We start from the raw sequence: 22841 nt of genomic DNA, 5'->3' as shown, positions 1-22841 counted from the left end.
CTTTGCCTCTGGGGAGCCTTCAGGATGTGCCAGAAGTTGAAGGTGGCCTGATGTCCCCTTTTAAGTGGTCACGGGAGGGTTCCAATACCTAGGCATTTTTATTACCCCCAAGTTTGATCTGTTATTTCAGACTAACTTTGCTCACTTGCTCAACAATATTGGGCGAGATCTCCAGATATGGGAGGATCTTCCAATTTCATGGCTGGGCCGAATATCTCTCATTAAGGTGAACGTTCTTCCTGGTTTGCTTTATCCCATGCGTACATTCCCTATAATGATTCCCAGGTCAACGCTGTGGAAGCTTATTGGGTGGTTTGGTTCCTTTGTTTGGCATCGTGGACAGCCCCTCATCAAACTCACTAAATTGCAGTTGTCTCAAGGAGGGGGGAGGAGTTGATTTCCCAGACATCAGGAGGTATCCCTGCTGTCCTTTGTCTGTGATTGTGTAGGTAACGATCCAAACTCAATATGGCTACATATTGAGGCCTCTCAGGCAAAGTGCTGTCTTATTAATCGGTTGTTCATGGATAAGATGAGGACAGTTATGAACCACTGCCGGAACCCCATTGTCATTAGTACAGTCAAACCATGAGGGCGATGTGTCAGAGTGAGGGTTGTTTATCCAAGACTTCACCACTTCCAGGGTTCTGACAAGGGATGATGAACTCAGGGTTCAAACTATGGGCTGCGAGAGGAGTTTCTAGTTTGGGCAACTAGTTGAGGGGGAGGTTATGATGTCTTTTGAGCAACTGAGCTGCAAATACAGGTTGCCCAGCAGAGATCTTTTCCGTCTTTTTCAGGTTAGGGATTTCATCCAGAAGAAGACTACGTTTCTCACTATGCCCTATAAGCCCGATACAGAGAAGTTGTTGCTATGTTCCACAAGCACCCTTTCAGTTAGTGCCCTCGATCGCATGCTGGGTGGCAGGACCTGGCAGGATATTAAGGTCTGGGAGCAAGAGCTAGGAGTGGAGATCTCTTCTAAAACATGGGAGAATGCTTGAAAGATCTCAATCTGTAATTGGACATGTGCTACGCAGTTAAAAGTTTTGCACAGGGCTCATCTGGCACCAGAAAGTCTGGCGAAAGTTTAAAAAAGGGCATCTACAGTGTGCCTCAAGTGTAAAATAAGTGTAGGTACTCTTACCCATTGCTTCTGGACATGCCACAGGCTCAATGTTTATTGGAGTGCTGTGATAGGAGAGATAGGAAGGGTATTGAGGACTGAAGTCAAAGTAGACCCGGTATCTCTCCTCTTAGAATTAACCATCTTTAGACAGGCACGAGAAGAAACTATTTAATATTCTTACATATTGTGCACGGAAGAATATTCTGATGAACTGGGTGTCTGAGAATCTGCCGGGCTTGCAAGGATGGCAGAAATTAATTATGGAGCACATTCCCTTGAATTGTTTTACAAACATGGTGCACCACGCAACAGACCATTTTTATAAGACATGGCAGCCCTACTTGAGTTATTTGGATATAGATTTGTCAGCTATCTTAACTGGGGCATTTGTTTAACCAGTATGTTAGGTTTGTCAAGCCCTGGGCCCTAGAGGGGGTCTCCTGAGTTAATATGAGTATATATACACAATGCTCCCGTTCCTTTGTTTGGGAGCTTTGCGCCGAGTATAGCTGTTCTGAATTTTGTGCTTTTTTACTTTTCTTTTTTTGATCTATTAGTTATTTACTTATTTATTGGTGTGGCTTTGCACAGTGTTAGGGTTTGTTTTGTATTATAGGGTAGGTTAGTAGTTAGTAGACAGTAGTTGTATTGTAATTTGTGTTTTGATTTCTTTTTATTATACTGATGTTTGTTAATGATTGTATTTTTCAATAATTTTGTATGTTTGTAAAGTTAAAAATACTTGCTAATAAATATATTTACAAAAAAGAATTCACCTGGACTATCTCGGACATCTCCCTCCCATTCCTGGACCACTCCATGTACATTTCCGGTGACGGACTCAACACGGACATCTACTTCAAATCCACCAACTCCCACAGCTACCTGGACTACATCTCCTCTCACATTGCCTCCTATAAAAAACACGATCCCTTACTCAAAATTCCTTCACCTTCACGGCATCTGCTCCCAGGAGGACCAATTCCATCATAGAATATCCCAGATGGCTTCCTCCTTCAAGGATAGCAATTTCCCCTCCCACGTGATTGACGATGCCCTCTCGCACATCTCCTCCACTTCCCACAAATCCACACTCGAATCCTTCTAATCACAACGAGGACAGAAACCCCTGGTCCTCACCTTCCACCACACCAACCTCCAGATACAACGTATCATCCTCTTCCATTTCTGCCACCTATAAACAGACCCCACCACGAGGCATATATTTCCTTCCCCAACTCTATCTGCGTTACACAGAGACCATTCCCTCCACGACTTCCAACAACCCACCCTTCACTCCCAGCACCTTCCTTTGCCACCTCAAGTAGTGTGAAACTTGCGCCCACACCTCCCCACTCACACTGTCCAAGGTGCCAAAGGATCCTTCCACATTCAACAGAGATTTACCTGTACATTTGCACATGTCATCCACTGTGTCCGTTTCTCTAGGTGTGGTCTCCTCTACAATGGGGAAACAGGATGTCAACTTGAGGAATGTTTCAGAAAACATCTCTGGTACACGCTTACTAAACAACCCCACCGCCCTGTGGCCGAACAGTTTAACTTCAGCTTCCACTCCGCCAAGGACATTCCAGTCCTGGGCCTCCTCCACTGCCAAACTCTAGCCACCCAAGGCCTGGAGGAAGAACACCTTATCTTCTGTCTTGGAATTCCCCAACCATACGGGATGAATGTAGATTTCACCAATCTCTTAATTTCCTTTCCTCCCACCTTATCCCAGAGCCAATCATCCAAGTCAGCAGAGCCCTCTTGAATTGTCCTACTTGTCCATCTTCCTTCCACCTATCTACTCCACCCTCCTTTCCAACCTCTTGGCAACACCACCCCCCACCTCCGTTTACCTATTGCATTCCCAGTTGTATTCCCAGCTACCTTACCCCCATTCCAACTCCTTCCCACTTATCTCTCAGCCCCGATATTCCTAATGAAGAGCACATCCCAAAACATAGACTCTCCTGCTCCTCACCTTCCTGACTGGCTGTGATTTTCCAGCACAGCACCTTTCGACAAAAAGCCCTTTTACATACATTCTACAAATCCCTTTCCTCGCAATCCACTACCAACCTAATTTTCCCAGTTCACCTGCATATTGAGATTCCCCATGATCACCATAACTTTGTCTTTCCTACACATCTTTTCTATCTCCTGGTGTGCCTGCTCCTAACTACTGTTTGGAGGACTGTACAAAACTCCAACTATGGGTTTTTTAATCTTTGCCATTCCGCAATTCCATCCACACAGATTCTATACCATCTGACCCAACTTTGTTTCTTACTATTGATTTAATTTCATTTCTTACTAATAAGGCAAACCACCCCCTCTGCTGACCTGCCTATCTTTTCAATAGGATGTATATCTTTGAATATTCAGTTCCCAAACCTGATCCCCTTGCAGCCACATTTTGAAGATGCCCACCATATCATACCTGCTAATTTCGATCGGCACCACAAACTAATTTATCTTATTTGGTATACTGCATGCATTCAGATATAACACCTATAGTTTTGTATTAACAGTCCCTTTTCAATGTGTCATTCGTTTGTCCAGTGTGCTTGAAGTTTGATTGCTAAACCTTTCCGTACACTTTGCCCTATTTGTGTCTGTGCTAGAGATTTTAATAACCTCTCGAGTTCTGCAGTTTTACCTCCTTCTTTAATTCGGGTTTTCTAATTCCCCCTATAACACTACCTCCCTCGCCTTTGATCTCAGCATGGTTCAGATGAAGACCATTCGATCGGAACAGGTCCCTTCTTCCCAGTACTAGTGCCAGTGTACCATGAATTCAAACCCTTTTTTCCCACACCAATCTTTGAGCCATGTATTTACTTGCTTAATCGTATTGACCTTGTGCCAATTAGCTTGTGGGTCAGGTGGTAATCCAGAGATTATTACCTTTTTGGTCCTGCTTCGTAATTTAGCTCCCAGGCGTTCATACTCCCTTAGCAGAACCTCTGCATTCATTTTATCCATGTTGTTGGTACCTACGTGGACCACGACCATTGGATCTTTACCCTCCACTCCAATTTCCTCTGCAACCAGATGAGATATCCTCCAACCGAGCACCAGGCAGGCAATGCAACCTTTGGGACTCTCAATTCTGGTCACAGAGCACAATGTCTTTGCCTCAAACTATACTATCCCCATCTACCACCTTCTCTCCTACCGACTTGAATGGTTTCCTGCACCATAGTGCTGCGGTCAGTCGGCTCAGCCTCCTTGAAGTCCCTATTCCTTATACACAGGGAGCAAGGACAGGGATTGAGGCTCCTGCAATGCTACCTCCTGGATCTCTCTTACCAACCTTACTCACAGCCACATCTATCTATCCCTGACCACTGGTTGAATTTGAGTTAGTTAGTCTAAGGAATGTGACTGTCTCCTGAAACACAGCATCCAGGTAACTCTCCCCCTCCCTGATGTGTTCTAATGTTTGAAGCTCAGACTTCAGTTCACTGACTCTGAGCCAGAGTTCTTAGAGCAACCAACATTTAGAACATGGAACATAGAAAGGTACAGCACAGAACAGGCCATTTGGCTAATGATGTTGTGTCAAGGATTAATCGTAATGTAAAATAAAATAACTTAACCCACGCACCCCTAAATTCACTACTATCCATATGCATGTCCAGCAGTCGCTTAAATGTCCCTAATGACTCTGCTTCCACCACCACTGCTGGCAATGCATTCCATGCGTTCACAACTCTCTGCGTAAAGAGCCTTCTTCTGATGTCCCCTCTATACCTTTCTCTTAATATCTTAAACTATGAGCCCTCGTGTCAGTCAATCCTGTCCTGGGTAAAAGTCTATGGCTATTGACTCTATTTATTCCCCTCATTGCTGAAAATGTATTGCTGGAAAAGCGCAGCAGGTCAGGCAGCATCCAAGGAACAGGAAATTCGACGTTTCGGACATAAGCCCTTCATCCTGATGAAGGGCTTATGCCCGAAACGTCGAATTTCCTGTTCCTTAGATGCTGCCTGCCCTGCTGCGCTTTTCCAGCAATACATTTTCAGCTCTGATACTCCAGCATCTGCAGACCTCACTTTCTCCTGATTCCTCTCATTATCTTGTAAACCTCGATCAGGTCATCTCTCTTCCTCCTTCTCTCCAGAGAGAAAAGTCTGAACTTAGTCAACCTCTCTTCATAAGGCAAGCCCTCCAGTCCAGGCAGCATCCTGGTAAACCTTCTTTGCAACCTCTCCAAAGCCTCTGTATCTTTTCTATAGTAGGGCGACCAGAACTGGACACAATATTTCAATGTGATCTCACCAAGGACTTGCAGAGCTGTAGCAAAACCTCGAGGCTCTTAAACTCGATTCCCCTGTTAACAAAAGGCAAAACACCATATGCTTTCTTAACAATCTTATCCATTTGTGTGGCAATCTTGAGGGATCTATGTACTTGAACACCAAGATTCCTCTGTTTCTCCACACTCCACATACTACAGACACGGTCACTGGGAACCACAATGGGGTCTGTTAGAAAGTGACCTGTCTTTCCACAGTAATAACATCCCGCCTGTGGGGATTTCCACTTTGATCCTTGTTCCTGTCTACCAGACCCCTTAAAGTCTCCTCCCTTTATTATCAACATGCTGCCCGCCACCATTCCAGTTTCCTTCTCCTTTTAGTTTTGTCCTTTTCTTTATTACCTCAACAACCGCGGCTATCATTATTTTTGCCTTCTGTTTCTGCTTCTCATGTTACATTGCCAGATCACTTGCTGAGTCGATTTAACAAACTGAACATCTTTAGGGCCACCTCATGGCCATTCTTCATCACCCAATGTTTTGTTTAGACCTTGATTTTTTTAAAAAACAAATATTGCAATATTTCAAATACAATTTATCAATTTATGCTTGTCTAACTTTAAAGCCTGTTCCTAACTATACATTTTGGAATCTTACATTTAAATATATATTTATATATTATAAATTCATTTATTCAGTGTTTAATATTTAAAATGTAAAATGCATACAGTTCCCAACTTTGAAATCCACTATAATTACCCGGTTTTAGTCCCTTGATTTAAATCCAAAATTAGTTTTCTGAAGTAATCCTGACCAGTCATTGCTCAATTATTAATGCTATAGGTCATGAAATAACCAGAGCTGCCTTAAAAAGGATTTGTCTATTCAAGTTTAAAAAAAAACTTCTAATGCATGAATAATGGCCAAATCCAAGGTCACCAATTTTAACCATAGGATTTTTTTGGATTTACTACAATCTAATGTTGAACTGAGACTTCAACTGTCCTCCATAAATCGCTTTTATGTAAGGATAAAAGAGATTAGTTAGAATCTGATAGTAAGGCAGTCATGACCTGTAAAAAGAACTGGAGTTAACATTTTATTTCATAATCTGTAAAATCCTTAACCTTAAAAGAAATCATGTTTAAATTTCCATAATAGAAATCAGATTCAAAACAGTCCCAGATCTCAAGCTCCAGGGAACAAAGCATAAACATTCAATCACCAACAAACAAATCGAATCACAAAGGGTTAAACTTTCTGTTAGCTGTACAGCTTTTTTCTCTCTTTCTCTCACACGCATGCGCGCGCACACACACACACCGTATCTCATAGACACTTTGAGCTTCCCGAAATGACTCCTCGAGCTTCTGAATATTTTTCTGGATGTCTGGCTATAAAAGTTAGTTACAAAGTGTACCCTTAGTAGCCCTTCAGCTACTCACCCTTCTGACACGAAGCATAATTTGATTCCTCCTGACTGTAAGGCTGTTTTTCATTGACATTTTATCTTTGTTTTTTATCCTTTCCTTGTGTCCGAGGATTGTACTTCCAATCTCTTAACATTTTTCCTAAAGGACTGTCCGTTGGGATGTGGTCCTCGGACGTCCCTCTCATGTCTCCTTCTACACTTAAACAACTATTCTTATTTCCCATTTTAATACTCAGCCGTTTCTTTATGTAATTTAATTAACCTTACTGAGGTCCGGTATCACCTTCTTCCACACCCACTTCAGGGTCCTGACCTTCGTGTGGGGGATTTCCCCTCTTAACAACCGGTCTAAGGCTGGGTGGTTGAATCAGGGAGACACCTTACTCATCAGATTAATCTAGCCAATTAAATACTTTATTTTATATGTTGCCAATTCCCCATACTTCTCGTATGTCCCTGACCACCAAGGCAATACTTAAAGGTCCATTTTCTTTACCTTGGTCTGTGCACAGAGTTACCTGGTCGTTTCAGCGTGCCTCGTCCCGCTGCAATTCCCGGATATATTCACCTGGCAGCAATGGTCGGCCGGATTCGCCTAACCTAGTCGCCCAGAACCCCAGTTCCCCAGATATATCCACCTGGCAACAGCAACTACTGCTGCCAGTCACCCGGATATATCCAGCTGGCAGCAGTAACTACCGCTGCCTACCCAGGTGCCCTGGATCCCCAGATATATCCAACTGGCAGCAAATACCGCTGCCTACCCCGGTCACCCAGATAAATATTTTAAGACCTTTCTTACCCAGGTCTTGTGCACACAAGAGTTACCCAACTGAAACCCGCCGCGTCTGCCTGTCTTGTTTCCAGGGTCTCCCAGTCCGGATCACGCTTGCCCAAGTTGCCGCGGCAAGGAGGGAAACTAGAGACCGCCAAAATCAGCGAGGTGCACCTTCTCCATTTTCCCAAAAATGCCGAGCATCTGGAGCTTGGGATCCCAGACGAGCCCCCAAATCTGTTAGAAACAAGTTTTCATAAAATTTAGACGAGACCACAAAAACTGAAAACAAGACTATTTATTCTATGATCTTGCAAGAAAGGGCATCACATGTAGAAGCAAATGAGCAATGAACATTCAAACTAGTACACAGTTATACTTTTGAGCTCCATGAGATCACCTCTTCTGACTCCTACATTACCCAATCAACTTTATTCTCTGACTAACTTGCAATCTGCTATTATTATTTCCCCCCCTTCTCCAAGTTGGTGACCCTTCCCTCTGTAAGTGCTGACATAAGGAAGATTCTGCTAAACTTGGATCCTGATGTTCCTTTCACTTTATCTGTTTTACTTGTAACATCTTCCATTGTTCATAGGTACATTCCATTCCTGAATATACGTTTTAGCAATGTGTCTTTTCTTGCCTAGTTTATGTGTTTCAGCTATCTCAGCTATTTTGCGGAGACTAAATAATTTAAACTATCATGATGAAAGAAATTATTTACTAGAATAATTATGCACTAAAGCTAGTACCCAATTATACATTTCCCTAGTGCTTGCTGATTTAATCATTGTCTGCAACTGCCCTTTACATTCGATTTATCAGCACTATACTTAAGCTTATTATCACTACCTTTTTGCGAAAACATACTTCCCCATTTCTTGCAGGGTCTACCAGCTCCCACATCATGCTGGAACAACACATCACCTGACCCTCCATCCTTCTTTTGTTTAATTGCTGTTGAATTTTTTTTTAGATTAAGTTTTTGTATCTCAACTTATCTGCAACGGTTAATGCAAACAAATCGAACACTTTGCAGTGCGGAATGAACATCACTGACTTGAAATATTAACTCTGTTTTCCTGGACGCAGTTTTTATTTCTTATCAACAAATCGAACCCTGGTAACCAAAAATAAAGTGCGGACGAAAAACAGCGAAGGCCTTTTTTTTCTCGAATTTCAATGCCACTGACTCCCCATTTGTGAAGTCCAGGAAAACCCACAACTGATAATGAACAAACTATACAAAAATGTGTATTGACGGATATTACTGTTCACCAACTGGCAATAAATTAAATCTGATGTATTTGTATTTAAAGTATAACAAAACAGCAAATAATTGAAAAAGCAAAATTCTTACGCCAATAAAAGAAAACCACCACTCAGCAACTCGTTTGAGATATTCTCTCCTTTCAGCTTAGTTTACCTGTCAATATGAACGATCGAAAGATTTAAAAGTAGCAAACATAATTTAGCAGTGACTTATTGTGAACAAGATGGCTTGCGATTTCCAGTTTGGTGCAATATTGGTCTTAAGTTCATATCAACGACTCTTTTGAATTAAATTCTTCTTTAACTCACCTCGTAGACATTTTCAAAACCTTTGCGGTTTGGATTTCACACTTGCGGGATCGGTGCGCTCTCTTCATAACCTTTTCAGTGATTTGTTTGTTGCATTTTATTTTGAAGTTACCTTGGATTCAGCCGCCGCTAGCTTGTTGCCATGACAACTGACTCGGCCCCGTCGCGCACCCTCGCTCGTCAAGTGGGGACCGGCCGCGCAGCCACCGCGTCTCACGTGGTCCCGTTGCTAGGGCGACGTCGCCGGGCGTGTTGACGTCACGGCGAGTTTGCGCGTCGGCCTTTTGAAGCCGCTCGCGGAGCCGGAAGTGGTCGTTGCCAAGGTGGAAGTGGGCCTGAAACCGGGTCCGTCTGTCGCGGTTGTCGCCTATTTTCCGGTTTGGCCGGAGAAAGTAACTCCTTTTAACCCTTATTCTGAAGGGCTCTGGCCGAGGCAAAAGATTCAACGTCACATTACAAAAAAAAGAAACGCGAATTCTTCACGTTCTGGACAATTGGTTCAGGGTGGAGGGACTGTTCTCAGACTGACGGGCCGAAGGGTCAGTCAGATCAGTTGCAGGCAGGGCGGAGAGGTCGAAGGAACAAACTGCTTTTCACTTAGTGGCAGTCGATCGCTGGCTGTCTTCTTCCCTCCCCGAAAAACAGCATTATTTTGATGTCGCTGCTTGTGTGAGAGAGACGAAGCTCGAATCCCCTGCCCTGCTCGCCCCCAAGTGATGTGACAGGCTTTAGCTGCCCCTCCCAAGCACCGCTTCCCCCACAAGCTTCAGCCGCTTGCTGACCATGGCTGCAGATTTGCATGCCAAGTATCAGAAACTTGCACAGGAGTACTCCAAGGTGTGTCTGTTTGTCTGGTGTGCTGATTTCTATTTTGTTTCTCATCATTATTTCTATTTTTTATTCTTGGAGATATACCGTAAATTTGGAGCAAACTGTCTTCCAGTTCGAATCACTATGGAAATACATGCGTATTTTGCCGAAACTGATTTGGTTTCTTTGACATTAGCTTATACAGTATTGAAACAGACTGGAAATCGCAAAACATCTTGCTCATAATAAATCACCGCTAAATTAGGTTTATGCTACTTTTGAGCCTTTTTTGGTGTGTGGTGGACTATGTAGGAAGAACACAATTTAAATGCTGGAAATGGGATATCATCTCTAAAGACACAACTTCCTAACGTTTGGTGTATTATTCCTTTCTTTAGAATTAAGCTTTGTAGTATGTTTATTTGAACTGTCAAAACACATTCAAACATGGGTGTGTCTTGGGTTAAGTATCAGTTGGATAGTGATGAGAGCAATTTGAGATGTTGAAGAAGCCCTGTCTGCAAATTGAGTTGTACATTATCGAGCAATGTATTATATTTTCACTTAAATAGACTAAATGTTAATTCTTCTTGACAGGGCAATATCACAAAGTAATTTCTTGATTACTTGCTGGGTTTGTTTGGAGACGATGAATTGTGTGACTTGAGCAAATTGCTAAATCTTCAAATATTTAAACTGAGCTGTATGTTGGATCAAAAATATTAAAGGTTGGATCAAACCTACTGTTTGATATTACATTCTGTGGTGAGCTGGGATCATGATTTTCCCCAACAAGGTGAGTTCTTGATTTTTGGCCATGCCATTGGAAAGAGAATGGCTGAATGAGACAGTTTTGACAAAGGGTCAGTTAGACTCTAAGCGTCAGCTCTTTTCTCTCCTGACAGACGCTGCCAGACCTGCTGAGATTTTCCAGCATTTTCTGTTTTGGTTTCAGATTCCAGCATCTGCAATAATTTGTTTATATTATAATGGCTAAATGAAGAAGAGCTAATTGTATGTCCACTCTTTTAGATTATGCAGTTCCTAAGTGTGACTCAAAGCATTGAAAGAAATTTGGACAGATTATTGACCTTCTGTTCAAATTGAGAAATGATTCAAGATATGCAAATTGAAGGGAAATGATAGAAAACTCTGCAAGTAGATTGATCAGTTTGTTTTGCACAATTTGTTTTACAGTTGAAAGGAATTATTTGTAAAAGCTATTTGTAACATTGATTTTATCTTTAATATTGTCACCATCTGTGAAATTACTAGCTACATGAGAAATTAAATTTATTATGTAACTTGTCAACTTAACGTTTACTGAAATTATTGCTGTGTACTCCAATAGTAAAATATCAATTTTTTTGAAATATTTTAGCTACGTGCTCAGAACCAAGTACTGAAGAAGGCTGTTGTAGATGAGCAAGGCCAAGGTGCATCTTTAAAGGTAATGTTGAGAATATCTTGCATCTGAGAGGTACAAATGTAGTCATGTTGCAAGATTTGATGTTTGCCTTCCAGATCAAATTTTGTTGTTTTTAACCTTAATGAAATATGTTTAAATGTTTCTGCTAAGCAGGACTATTGTGGGGTTCTAGTAGTTAAATAATTTATTTTAAAACTTGTGCATTATTGTATGATATCCAGGTTCCTGTAATGCAGTGGCAATGTCCCTACCTCTGGGTCAGAATGCCTAGACTAAAGTCTCATCTGCATGAAGGCATGTCACAACATGTCCAAACACGTCTTTTTTTTAAACAAACACAATAGCATCTTCCAAATCAAATTCCTTTACTCGATTTTATGAAAAACGATCAAGTAATATAAACGAGAAAATTGCAAGTATAAGCAATTCACTTAACTCAAGACCAATTCTCTATAGTTAAATTCAAGTTGTCCTGATGTAAATTATATTCAAATTATAAATCAATTCATTGCCTGAAATATACAATGAATATTTGTTGGACAGGAGAGATGGAAGAGAGCAGGAAGAACATAAAATACAGAAGTTCCATGCAAACCTGGACCAGCACGGGAGGTTTCTCTGGTGTACTGGCTAATGTTTATCCCTCAAACAATATCGCTAAAACAAATTATCTGGTTGATCGATTGTTATTGTGAGATCATGCTGTGAAAGATACATAAACAAATTTTAAACGTTGTTTTTGTGTTAATGCAATTTTGGTGACTCTTTTTCTAACCTGGAAATCTGGAAATTCAAAACATTACAGAAATTTGAGAGGAGAAAGCAGAGTTAACATAGGGTCTGGTGACTCCTCTTCAATTGGATTTGAAACATTAGCTCTGCTTTTTCCCCACAGATGCTGCCAGACCTGCTGAATTTTGCCAACAATTTCTGTATTTATTTCTCGTTTCTAACATCTGCGGTTTTTTGTTTCAATTTATTGCAGAAACCTGTTAGCTCTTGATTGAGTTTGTGACCAAGTTCTATGCAACTTTTATGATTGATTTATTTTGCTTTTTTTACCACTAACCCCCATTTATCGCAAGCATTGTTGTGAATGAAATATTTCCTCATGGAGCATTGTCGATGGACACCTGAACTGATTCACTTTGGGTTACAGCCAGCTCTCCTGCATGTTTGTTGACTCTTGAACTAAAATTAGATTTGGATTGAGAAAATGGTGCCATGAAAGCCTGTTCTTGGGAAATTATGTACATGTAATTTTTTTCAGTCTGTTAGTTGATAACTTAATTCTGAGTAAATGACTGAAACTCTTGGCTGGTACCTCTTATTCTACATCTATCAAATGGAAGCCACCCCAAAACTTTGCCTGGATTTTGTTTCACCAAGTCCTATTCATCTTTTACCTTAACTAGATTAGTTCCTCGTCAAACAATGCTGTGATTTAAAAATTCTTGTTACTTTTAAATAACTCTACAGTCTTGCCCCACCCTAACTCTTGTAAGCACCTCCAGCCTCACACCCCTCTATGGTATCTGTGCTTTTCTAATTTTGACCTACTGAGCATCCCTGGTTTTAATTCTTCTACCGTTGGTGACATTCCTTCAGCTGCCTAACTAACCTCCAATTGTGTAATAACTAATTGCCTTCCTAATCCCTTCAGATATATGCCTCACCTTCCTTTAAGACACTCCTCAAACTCAATCCTTTTGACTGAGATTTTGATAATTTGTTCTAATATTTCCTTGCATGAATATCTAATTTTTATACAACATTGTGCTCCTTTAAAGCAACTTAATGATATAGGTTCTATCTATATTTTATTAAATTTTACTTAATTTACATTCATGCTGTTTTGAATGGTATATTCTATTGTACTAAGCAATGGGTAAGAACTTTATAAATATCTTCATACTATGCTCCATTCTGATTAGGAGTCTTTTTCCCTGTTGGAGAGGGAGGGGCCTCACAGGTGAGAGATATAAGGAGAGAACTAGCTGAACCATTGTAAAGCACTCAATTTCTGCTCTCATCTTTCAAGAATACTCATACCATAATCATCCTGAAATTCAAAGATAATTCCCATCATTTTTCCTCTATTGCATTTTTTAATGCCCTTGTCTCCTGTTTCCTCCACTCCCTCTCTTCAACAGCAAGTGAAGGGAGCTCATAGACATCTCTATCACTAAGATCAAGACCATTTTGCTGTTAGTTTCCTTCCTTTGCTTTTTCAGCTTGGTCATACTTCCTCCACGATTATTCCCGAATTCTCAATTTCTCTAGTTTCTTTCCTATTTCCCCCTGTATCTTCTTTGAGCTGTTTGAGATCCCTTTCCTATTCTGTTGACAATATTCTGCTAAACTGCAAATTTCTCCATTTTCATTCTTGGTTCCTATGTTAGCTGCTATTATTCTCACTCCTAAGGTACAATCCCTTCTCTGGTTCCCCGCTGACACCATATATCTCAAATTTAAAACAAACCCTTTGTCACCCTCGGTCCTTATAAAGTACCATCCAATCTCCACCTTCTCTCCAGTCCTTGAAAATGCTGCTTCTATTCTGTAGATCTTTCCTGCAAGTTTGAGCACCTCCAATCTCTTTCCAACTTCCACAATGCAAGTTTCTGACAAATTCACAAAATCTGAATGTAAACATAGTAAACTATCCCTCCTTGTCCTTTTAGATTTGATTGTAGTCTTTGACATGATTGACCACATCATTCTCTTCCTTTCCACCTTTGTCCTGCTAGTTCAGACCACACTTTTTATCCAGTCACTGCTTTTGACATGATTGACAGTGGCTTCCCTTCTTGATCTTGCATTGTAATTACTGTCTGATAAAGATCTGTCCTTGATACCTGTCATTGCATGCGGCCCCCTCTGACATCCAAAAACAAGGTCAGCTCTATTTCCTGACTACCTCACGTATCCTGTCCATTGTGAATAAATTATCATATTGTTGGCTGGCATTCAATGCAGGAAAAGTTTACATTTCCTCCGTCAACATTTTAAGTCTTAATCCATTGTGTTCAGATTTTGTAAGGAAACTCTGATCCCTGGTCATCAGTGAATTTGCCACCTCTAGATTTGACTACCCTGTGCACTCCTGGATGATTTCCAATCATCTACCCTCCATTAGCCTGCGTTCTTCCTAAACTTTGCTTCCTATATTCTAATTCTCAGGAAGTTCCATTAATTATCCCCTTGTATTTGTTTTGTATTGTAATGTTAGGAGCAACTATATGGAGTGCAGTGGTCTTTTAAAGTCCTCTATCACCTCTATGTTCTCATAGTGTGAAAGTTAAATAAGACAGTTTTTTATTTTCCCTACCTCAGGAGGAACTGAAAATGAAGGACCAAAGTGTTAGAAAGTTACAGCAAGAAATGGATAGTCTGACGTTCCGAAATCAGCAACTGGCAAAGCGTGTAGAGTTACTTCAAGAGGAACTAGTAACTACTGAGGCCAAAGGCAAGAAGAGCAAGGTAAAGTCCAGAAAGGAACAAGGTTTCTGGCCTGCAAAGCTTTTTGAATTTTGGATGAAACCATGTAGTGGATAGCATAGAATGAGAGTTTTTGAATCTGCACTTTTCTTTGCAAATAGATGTTCGCGTATCTAAGTTGTATTTATCATTCACTGTTATTGACAAGAAAGACATCGAAAATATTTCTTAGTCAAAACATATTTACTTAACAGTTGTTTGCAACCTTTGACATCTGCAATGCATTCCCAGTCATCTTCCCACATTGCACACTCCACAAACTTCAGATTATCCAAAATTCTTTTGAGTTCTTTTCACGTTAAGTGCTGTTAATCTATCATTTGGTCTCACTGACCTATACTGACTCTTTGTGCAAAGTTTCATAGTATTGTTTATCAATCACGTGTGTTTGTTTTAAGATGGAGGTGGCAAGTCAAGATTGGACAGAGTATCAAATGAAAATTGTGGAAAATGAAAAGAGAAATAAGGAAAGAAAACATGTGTGAGAAAGTTAGCTAGCAAAATTTAAACAGAAAAAGAATTCACAAAGGTAAAATTAGTGCTATAGAAGGTGAGTTTGGGAAATTTAATACAAGAAAATTAAGGAAATGGCAGAAGAATGAATAGATACTTTGCTTTGTTCTTCTTTGTGAAAGGTACAGTAAAACATCAGGAAATGGAAGAGCAGGAGCAATTTAAGAAAATCACAATCATTAGGGAGGTGATACAGAGTAAGTTATTGCAGCTGTGCGCTGACAAATCTGCAGGCCCTGATGCTCTTCATCTTAACCAGCAAAATTATAACCCATGAAAAGTAGTAGCTAGTGAGCTGGTTGATTAATTGGTTTAACTTTTCCAAACATTCCGTAGATTTCAGGCAAGGTTCAATTAGATCAGAAGACTGAGAATGTCACTCTCCTTATTCAATAAGGAAAGTAGTGCAAAGCGGGAAGCTACAGAGCAGTTAGTTCAACATTTGTCAGACAGAAATATTAGAAATAATTATTAAAGATCTTATAGCAGGGCACCAGGATAATCAGGCAGAGACAATGTGGTATTAACCAATATATTAAAGTTCTTTTGAGGAAGTAACATATTACGGTTGAAGGGGAATTGGTTGATTTAATATATTTGGATTTCTAGAAGTCATTTGATAAGCTATATTTAAACTGTTTATGAAAAATAAACACTTGTGTTGCAGCAGGGTAACGTTTTGGCAAGTGTCAGAGATAGGTTAGCTGACAGGAAATAATACACATAAATTTGCCTCTTTCTGGTTGGCAAGATGTAATGAGCTGTGTACCACAGGGATCAGTACTAGGGCCTCAACTTAAAACATATATATATAAATGACTAGGATGAAGATATTAAAAATTTGGTTGTGAAATTTGGTGAGACAAAGGTAACTAAAAAAATTACAACAAAAGCCTATTTATGTGCCAAATAGCAAGTGATAAACAGGACTAAATTATTTCACAACCAATGGATTAGATCTAAGCTCTCGTCCTACAGCATTCAGTCATGAATACTGGTGGCCAATTTAAAACAAACTTGCGGGAGGAGGATACTTCACAAATATCCCCATCCTCAAAGAAGGGGGACCCAACATAGCATTGCAAATGCTTCAGTGTTATCTTTTGCAACAATCTACAGACAGAAGTGCTAAGTGTAAGTTCATCTGTGCCTTCTGGATATTCCAAACATCACTGTTTCAAATCTTCAGCCAATTGCATTTACTACCCATGATACAAAGAAGCAACTGTAGGCATTAGATACTGCAAAGGCTACAATCCTGACAAGATTCTGCCAGTGGTATTGAAGGTGGGCTCCAGAAATTGCTATGCCCTTAGCCGAGCTGTTCCAGTATGATTAAACACCAGCATCTGCCCAATAACATGTCCCGAATACACACAGCTTGACAAATCCAACCTGACCAGTCATCATCTATTCAGTCTAGTCCTGAGGATGCAACATGTCCTTAGCAGTAATCTCCTTCCTGATGTGATGTTGGGATCAGCTCCTGACTTCATTACAACTTTGGTTCAAACATGATGTGGAGCAGCTGGTGTTGGACTGGGATGGACAAAATTAAAAATCTCACAACACCAGGGTATTGTCCAACGGGTTTATTTGGAAGCACTAGCTTTGGAATGCTGCTCTTTCATCAGATGGTTTTGAAGCAGGACCATAAGACGCAGAATTTATTGCAAAAATCCACTCTGTCATGTAACTGAAATGATATATTGAACAACCTAGATTGTTAAATTAACAACAATCTAGGTTTGTTCAATATATCACTTCAGTTGTATGACAGTGAAATATTTGCTATAAATTGTGTCCAACAATCTTGTACTCCACAGCCACCTGATGAAGGAGCAGTGCTCCTAAAGCTAGTGCTTCCAGATAAACCTGTCGGACTATAACCTGGTGTTGTGAGATTTTTAACTTGCTTCAAACATGCACTCCTTTAAGTCAATTGATCAACCATGACTGGAGCCTCGGGATTGATCTCTCTTGACAATAGTTGCGATCATTGCACTCCTGAGGTCAGGAGAGGGTTCTGTATCTCCCCTCAGCTGGATGAGTTCATTCAGTCTTGGTGTTTGCAGTGCCTGCCAACAATGAGTGCTTCAGCTAGATTGCCATATGAGCCACAGGCTTTCTTAATTTTCCACCTGTGTGATAGTTTGTCACAGCTCTTCCATTGAGGTAGTTCCTTCGTGGATTCCATCACAGGATTCTGGCAGATACTCTTTAGGCTATCAGCTGTCACTGTAAATTCGCAAGTGAGTTGAAACTCTGTTCTTTCTAATGTTGACCAATGCCATTGATATACTTAACAAAAAAAATGTGGTTTTTTCGTTTGACTTTGGTCTATTAATCACCTGGTAGCTATAAAGATCTTTGCAAATGATGGTCAGCATCAGTTGGAATCTCAGACATCTTTTTCCTCACCAAGTCAGGAAGGTGAAAGCAGATGTCCAGTAGGAGATTATTGGATTTATAGTTTGAAAAGTTCGAAGTTTGTTTTGTTGACCTTTGACGTGGCAAATCTTTGTTCTCACCTTCACAGCTATCAGGCTTTTGTTGCTTTGATACTTTTGAACTCTATAACTTAAGCATAGTAGCTGGAAATTTTATTTTTGTTTCCTTCAAGTAATCACTGAAATAACCTTTTGCTTCTCCATTTTGGGTAGTGAAGTGTAAACATTCTGGTAAGAGTGTGTAGCTGTAATCCTTTTGCTTCCTAGCAACGTAACAGTTTGATGCAAAACTGTTTATCCACCTGCTGCTTGGTACACAAGTAGGTTTATGTTGTAAGTTTGCTACTTACCTTTGTGTCACCAACAAACTTTGCAACCAAATCTTTGTCTTCATCCTTGTCATTTACATACATTTTGCCCTCAATTTCTTAAAAAATATAAATGTTTTTCCAATTGCCAGCCACTTCAGCATGCCACCTTGTTTCCTGGCCAACGTTTCTGTTGGCCTGCTGCTATGCTTCAGTGAAACTGAGTACAAGCTGAAAGATTATATTTCCATTTCCACTTGGGGACACTGTAGCCTCAAGTTCAATAACTTTAGAACTTTGACACCATCTTCTGTGTCCTTAACGCACCCTGACACCCTAAACCCTGTCATCGGGGTTACTTCCAGCACAGCCAACCCACTTTCACAGATGTGGTCCCCATTAGCAGCATTTCTTTCTCCCTGGCATGTTATCATTCATCTCCTTTGTCTCCTTAACTGTCATTCTCTTTCACTAGGCTTCATCTCTGCCTATCCACTCACTCACTTCCTGCCCATGCCATTCCCTTTGTTTGGCATGTATACCATCTTGCCACAGCTACAATCGGTTCTGAAGAAGGGTCACTGGACCAAAACGTTAACACTGCTTTCTCTCCACAGATGCTGCAGACCTCCTGAGTTTCTCCAGCAATTTCTATTTGTTTCAAATTTCCTGTAGCTGCTGCTTTTTGTTTTATTTTTACAGTTTGGTAACATTGGTTGTATTGCTGAGGTTTGCAACTTAGAACCCTCGGTGGCATTTTATTCCTATTATAGTATTACTCATGCCAAACATAAATGACTGAAACTAAATATTTCTACGATGCTTACACTGCTAATACAGTAGTTCAATTTTTCAGATAATAAGAAGTTTGTGACACTCAGTTAATTTCCATGTACATTATATAAGAGTCACAGAGATGTATAGCATGGAAACTCGTCCATGCCGACCAGATATCCTAATCTAATCTAGTCTCATTTTCCAGCACTTGGCCCAGGTCCCTCTAAACCCTTCCTATTCATATACCCATGCCTTTTAAATGTTGCAATTATACCAGCCTCCGCCATTTCCTTTGGCAGCTCATTCCATAAATGCACGACTCTCTGAATCAAGAGACGGATTTCAATAAACCATACAATCAAGAAAGAACACACTGTACTCATTGTAGATTTACTGCAAGGCTGCACATGTCTGTTCTTGTGCTATGAGCTCTCCCACACAGGTTCCTCCAAGATCAGTTACGTTTTTCGCTGCTTTGTTTTCCCAGAAGCACTCTGATGTCCAGGGATACATGAATTCAAACAGCAAAGGCAGTAATTGAGCAAATTCCTCTCTGCTCTCGCGCCCCCTCGCACCTACAAATACCGTGTGGTTTTGTCTTCCTCCCTGTTAAAAGTTTGGTTGTTTTGACTTTTTTCAAAGTTCCAAAACAATGCAAAAGCATATAAAACAATAATTGCTGCTTCTGGAATTCAAGGAAATCACCTTCAACACCTAAAATACCTGAAAAAAAAAGCGGCTCTTACAGCCACAATTTTTTCCCATCCTCCACCTTGGATTACCCAGAATGCTATGCAAAGTATTATTTTGTAGCCTGGACTAAGTGAGAACTGCAGATACTGGAAAATCAGAATGGATAAAGTGTGGAGCTGGAAAAAAACTGCAGGTCAAGCAGCATCAGAGGAGCAAGAGTCAATGTTTCAGGTCGGGTGCTTTCATCAGGACTGGGGAGGGGGAAGGGGGCTGAGAAATAAATGAGGTCGGGCTGGGAGAAAGGTAGGTGGAATGGCGACTTGAATGAATCACAAAAATCTAGCATCCAAGTTTAGGTAATCATGAAGGCAAATGATCTGACAGTCTTTATTTCAAAGGGAATGGAGTATAAAAATAGGGAAGTCTTGCTAAGTTTATACAAAGCACATTTTTGGGCAAATCACCACAAATTACTTTTGTTTTGGCTACTTATTAAGAAATCGCTCAGACAATTAAGTATTGAAACAATTACTTAAACTTCATTGCATGTAGCAACCGAAATAAGACACCTCAAATAAGCACATTAAGCCTGACAGGAGAAAGTGAGGACTGCAGGTCAGAGTCAAGAGCGTGGTACTGGACAAGCAAGGCTGGTCAGATGGCATCAGAGGAGCAGGAGAATTGACTTTTTGGGCATGAGCCCTTCTTCAAGAATGTCAGTTAAGCCTGACAACCCACCTTGGTTATCACCTGATGGGATATGGCCCGGAACTCAACAATAGTATCTGTCTCTGCAAGTGCCTTGGTTCGATTCTTAGGCAGTGTCGTTTTCTTGAAGTTCTGCCACTGACTTGTTCTGATATTAAATTTTTACACAATTTTCTGTCTTTCAAGTTTGTGGTGTGACATCATTCATGAGTTGATAGATTCTTTCATTCCCAACTTTATGTTCCTGGAGACCTCAAGTTTGTAGCTTGCCTTATCAGAAGTAGTTCCCCTCTTGTTGCATTTGGGGATTGCTGTCTGTTCTAAACCATGCTTTTCCTGCAATTTACTTGAGAACATTACGTCTGTCTTGAGGCAGGAACTTATCAAGCAGTTGCCATCTCTCTCCCAGGAAACTATGTTTATACTAAATAAAAATTGAAAGAACTGTGGATGCTGTAAATCAGAAATAAAAGCAGAAGTTGCTCAAAGTTGAGCAGGTCTGGTAGCATCTGAAGAGAAATCAGTTAATGTTTTGGGTCCAGTGACCCTCGTTTTTGGTTTTGGTTCTGAGGAAAGTGTCTATGTTCCTTCTGCTCCATTTCACGGATGGCTAATTTGCACATTGCTTTCAGTTTCTTTTTAGCAGTGTCTCCTTGCCTCTTTTATTTTGAATGTTTATTCCAGGAAGAATTGTTGCTGATTCGTTCTGTGTGCAAAGTTTTTCTTCTGTGGATTCATTCAATCCATGAAAAGTTTATTGAAGTTGTGAAGTTTTACATTGTTGCAGTGCTAGCTAGACTACACACAGAATACTGAGATTAATTTTGGTCCCTTTGCATTAGGGCAAATATGACATTGGTTAGAGAACGTTCACTAGGTTGATTTTAGGTTTGGAAGGATTTTCTTCTGAGAATTTAAATAGGTTGCAGTTGGAATTCAGAAGAATGAAACACATCCTTGAAACATAAGGTTCTTTGGGGCTTAACAAAGTAGATATGAAAGGATTGTTTTTCCCTGGTGATTCAGCATGTCTTGGAACAGGGGACATAATGTCAGAGTAAGGGATCACGTGTGGAAGACAGAATGAATCCCTTCTCAGAGGGGAATGGATCTGTGCAATTCTTTCTGGCAGAGCTTCTGTTGAAGCTAGGTCATTAATTATTTTAAAGTTAGATACAGAATTTTCATCAGTAAAGGAATTGAAGGTTCTGGGGAAAGGGCAAAGTGGAGTTGAGATATAGTAGATCAGCCATTAATCTCTCAACACCAGGTTATAGTTCAACAGGTTTCATTGGAAGCACTAGCTTTTGGAGCGCTGTTCCTTCATCAGGTGGTTGTGGGGCACACAATTGTAAGAAATTATAGCAGAAGTTTACAGTGTGATGTAACTGAAATTATACTTTGAAAAATACCTTGATTGTTTAAGTCTCTCATCTGTTAGAATGACCATGATGGTCTCACTTCTTTCATATGTAAATCACAAAACCTTTTTAAAAAAGGTACTTTCTCAGGTTAACTGTAAATGGTGTCAGCGCAGATAAGATGTTGAAGGTGTTAGCCCCCTGTGTTCCCTGTCTGTTAACAGTTTTACATGGATTCATGCAATTGTTGAGCAAAGACAATGCATCTCTGCAAGTACAAATTCACCCCACAAACGTGTGTGTGCGTGTTTATATAGTGCAATGGTGGTCACCTGTAGTGTGACACGCGCACAACCCACATGTATACATGTGCTTGTGGGGTGAATTTGTACTTGCAGCGTTACATTGTATTTTGTTCAAAAATTGCATAAATCCATGTAATAGAATCAGTCTAAACATTATGGCACAGACTGGGAACACAGGGGCTAACATCTTCAACATCTCAACATCTTATCTGTACTGACACCAGGTTACAGTTAACCTGAGAATGTAACTTTTAAAAAAGTTTTTTTTTCATTTACACATGAAAGTAGTGAAACTATCACGGTATTCGAACAGATGAAAGACTCAACAAACAATCAAGATATTTTTCAATGTATAATTTCAGTTATCACACTGTAAACTTCTGCTATAAATTCTGTCTTACAATTGTGCGCCCCAGAACCACCTGACGAAGGAGCAGCACTTTGAAAGCTAGTGTTTCCAATGAAACCTATTGGACGATAACCTGGTGTTGTATGATTTGGAACACCCCAATCCAACACTGGCATCTCCAAATCATAGATCAGCCATGATTTCATTAAGTTGAAGAATAGACTTGATGCGGTAAATGGCCTACATCTGCCCCTACATCTTAGTCTTATGACCTAATTATTGAGAATCTAAGTGGTGTGTATTTCAGAAGGAGCCCATTTCACTCATTGTGCGTGTGCTGCCTGTTTTGAAAGATTCATCCAATTAGGTTTCCATCTCTGTTTTACTCCAGAAGCTTGAAACTTCCTCTTTCCAATAGTTATCCAATTTCTTTTGTAGATTATTGTA

The 22841-nt window shown here is 40.3% G+C and overlaps 1 protein-coding gene across 5 annotated transcripts in view; it reads left to right on the top strand.

The window, feature by feature from the left end:
* The first annotated feature begins 9518 nt into the window (after positions 1-9518).
* The window catches only part of ppp1r21 (protein phosphatase 1, regulatory subunit 21), a 100666-nt gene continuing 87343 nt past the window's right edge, over positions 9519-22841 (top strand). For 4 of the 5 annotated variants that reach the window (XM_060830857.1, XM_060830854.1, XM_060830855.1 and 1 more), the window contains exons 1-3: positions 9519-10027; positions 11382-11450; positions 14766-14912. In XM_060830857.1, the coding sequence (XP_060686840.1) occupies positions 9974-10027; positions 11382-11450; positions 14766-14912 (270 nt within the window). In that variant the 5' untranslated portion in view covers positions 9519-9973. Of the gene's footprint in view, positions 10028-10713; positions 10797-11381; positions 11451-14765; positions 14913-22841 lie in introns of those variants that run through there. The other variant, XM_060830856.1, reaches the window with a different exon arrangement.

The sequence above is a fragment of the Hemiscyllium ocellatum genome, chromosome 10 (genome assembly GCF_020745735.1).
Source record: "Hemiscyllium ocellatum isolate sHemOce1 chromosome 10, sHemOce1.pat.X.cur, whole genome shotgun sequence".
NCBI lineage: Eukaryota > Metazoa > Chordata > Chondrichthyes > Orectolobiformes > Hemiscylliidae > Hemiscyllium > Hemiscyllium ocellatum.
The sequence above is the reverse complement of the archived record's forward strand: the minus strand, read 5'-3'. Positions and strand labels throughout refer to the sequence as shown.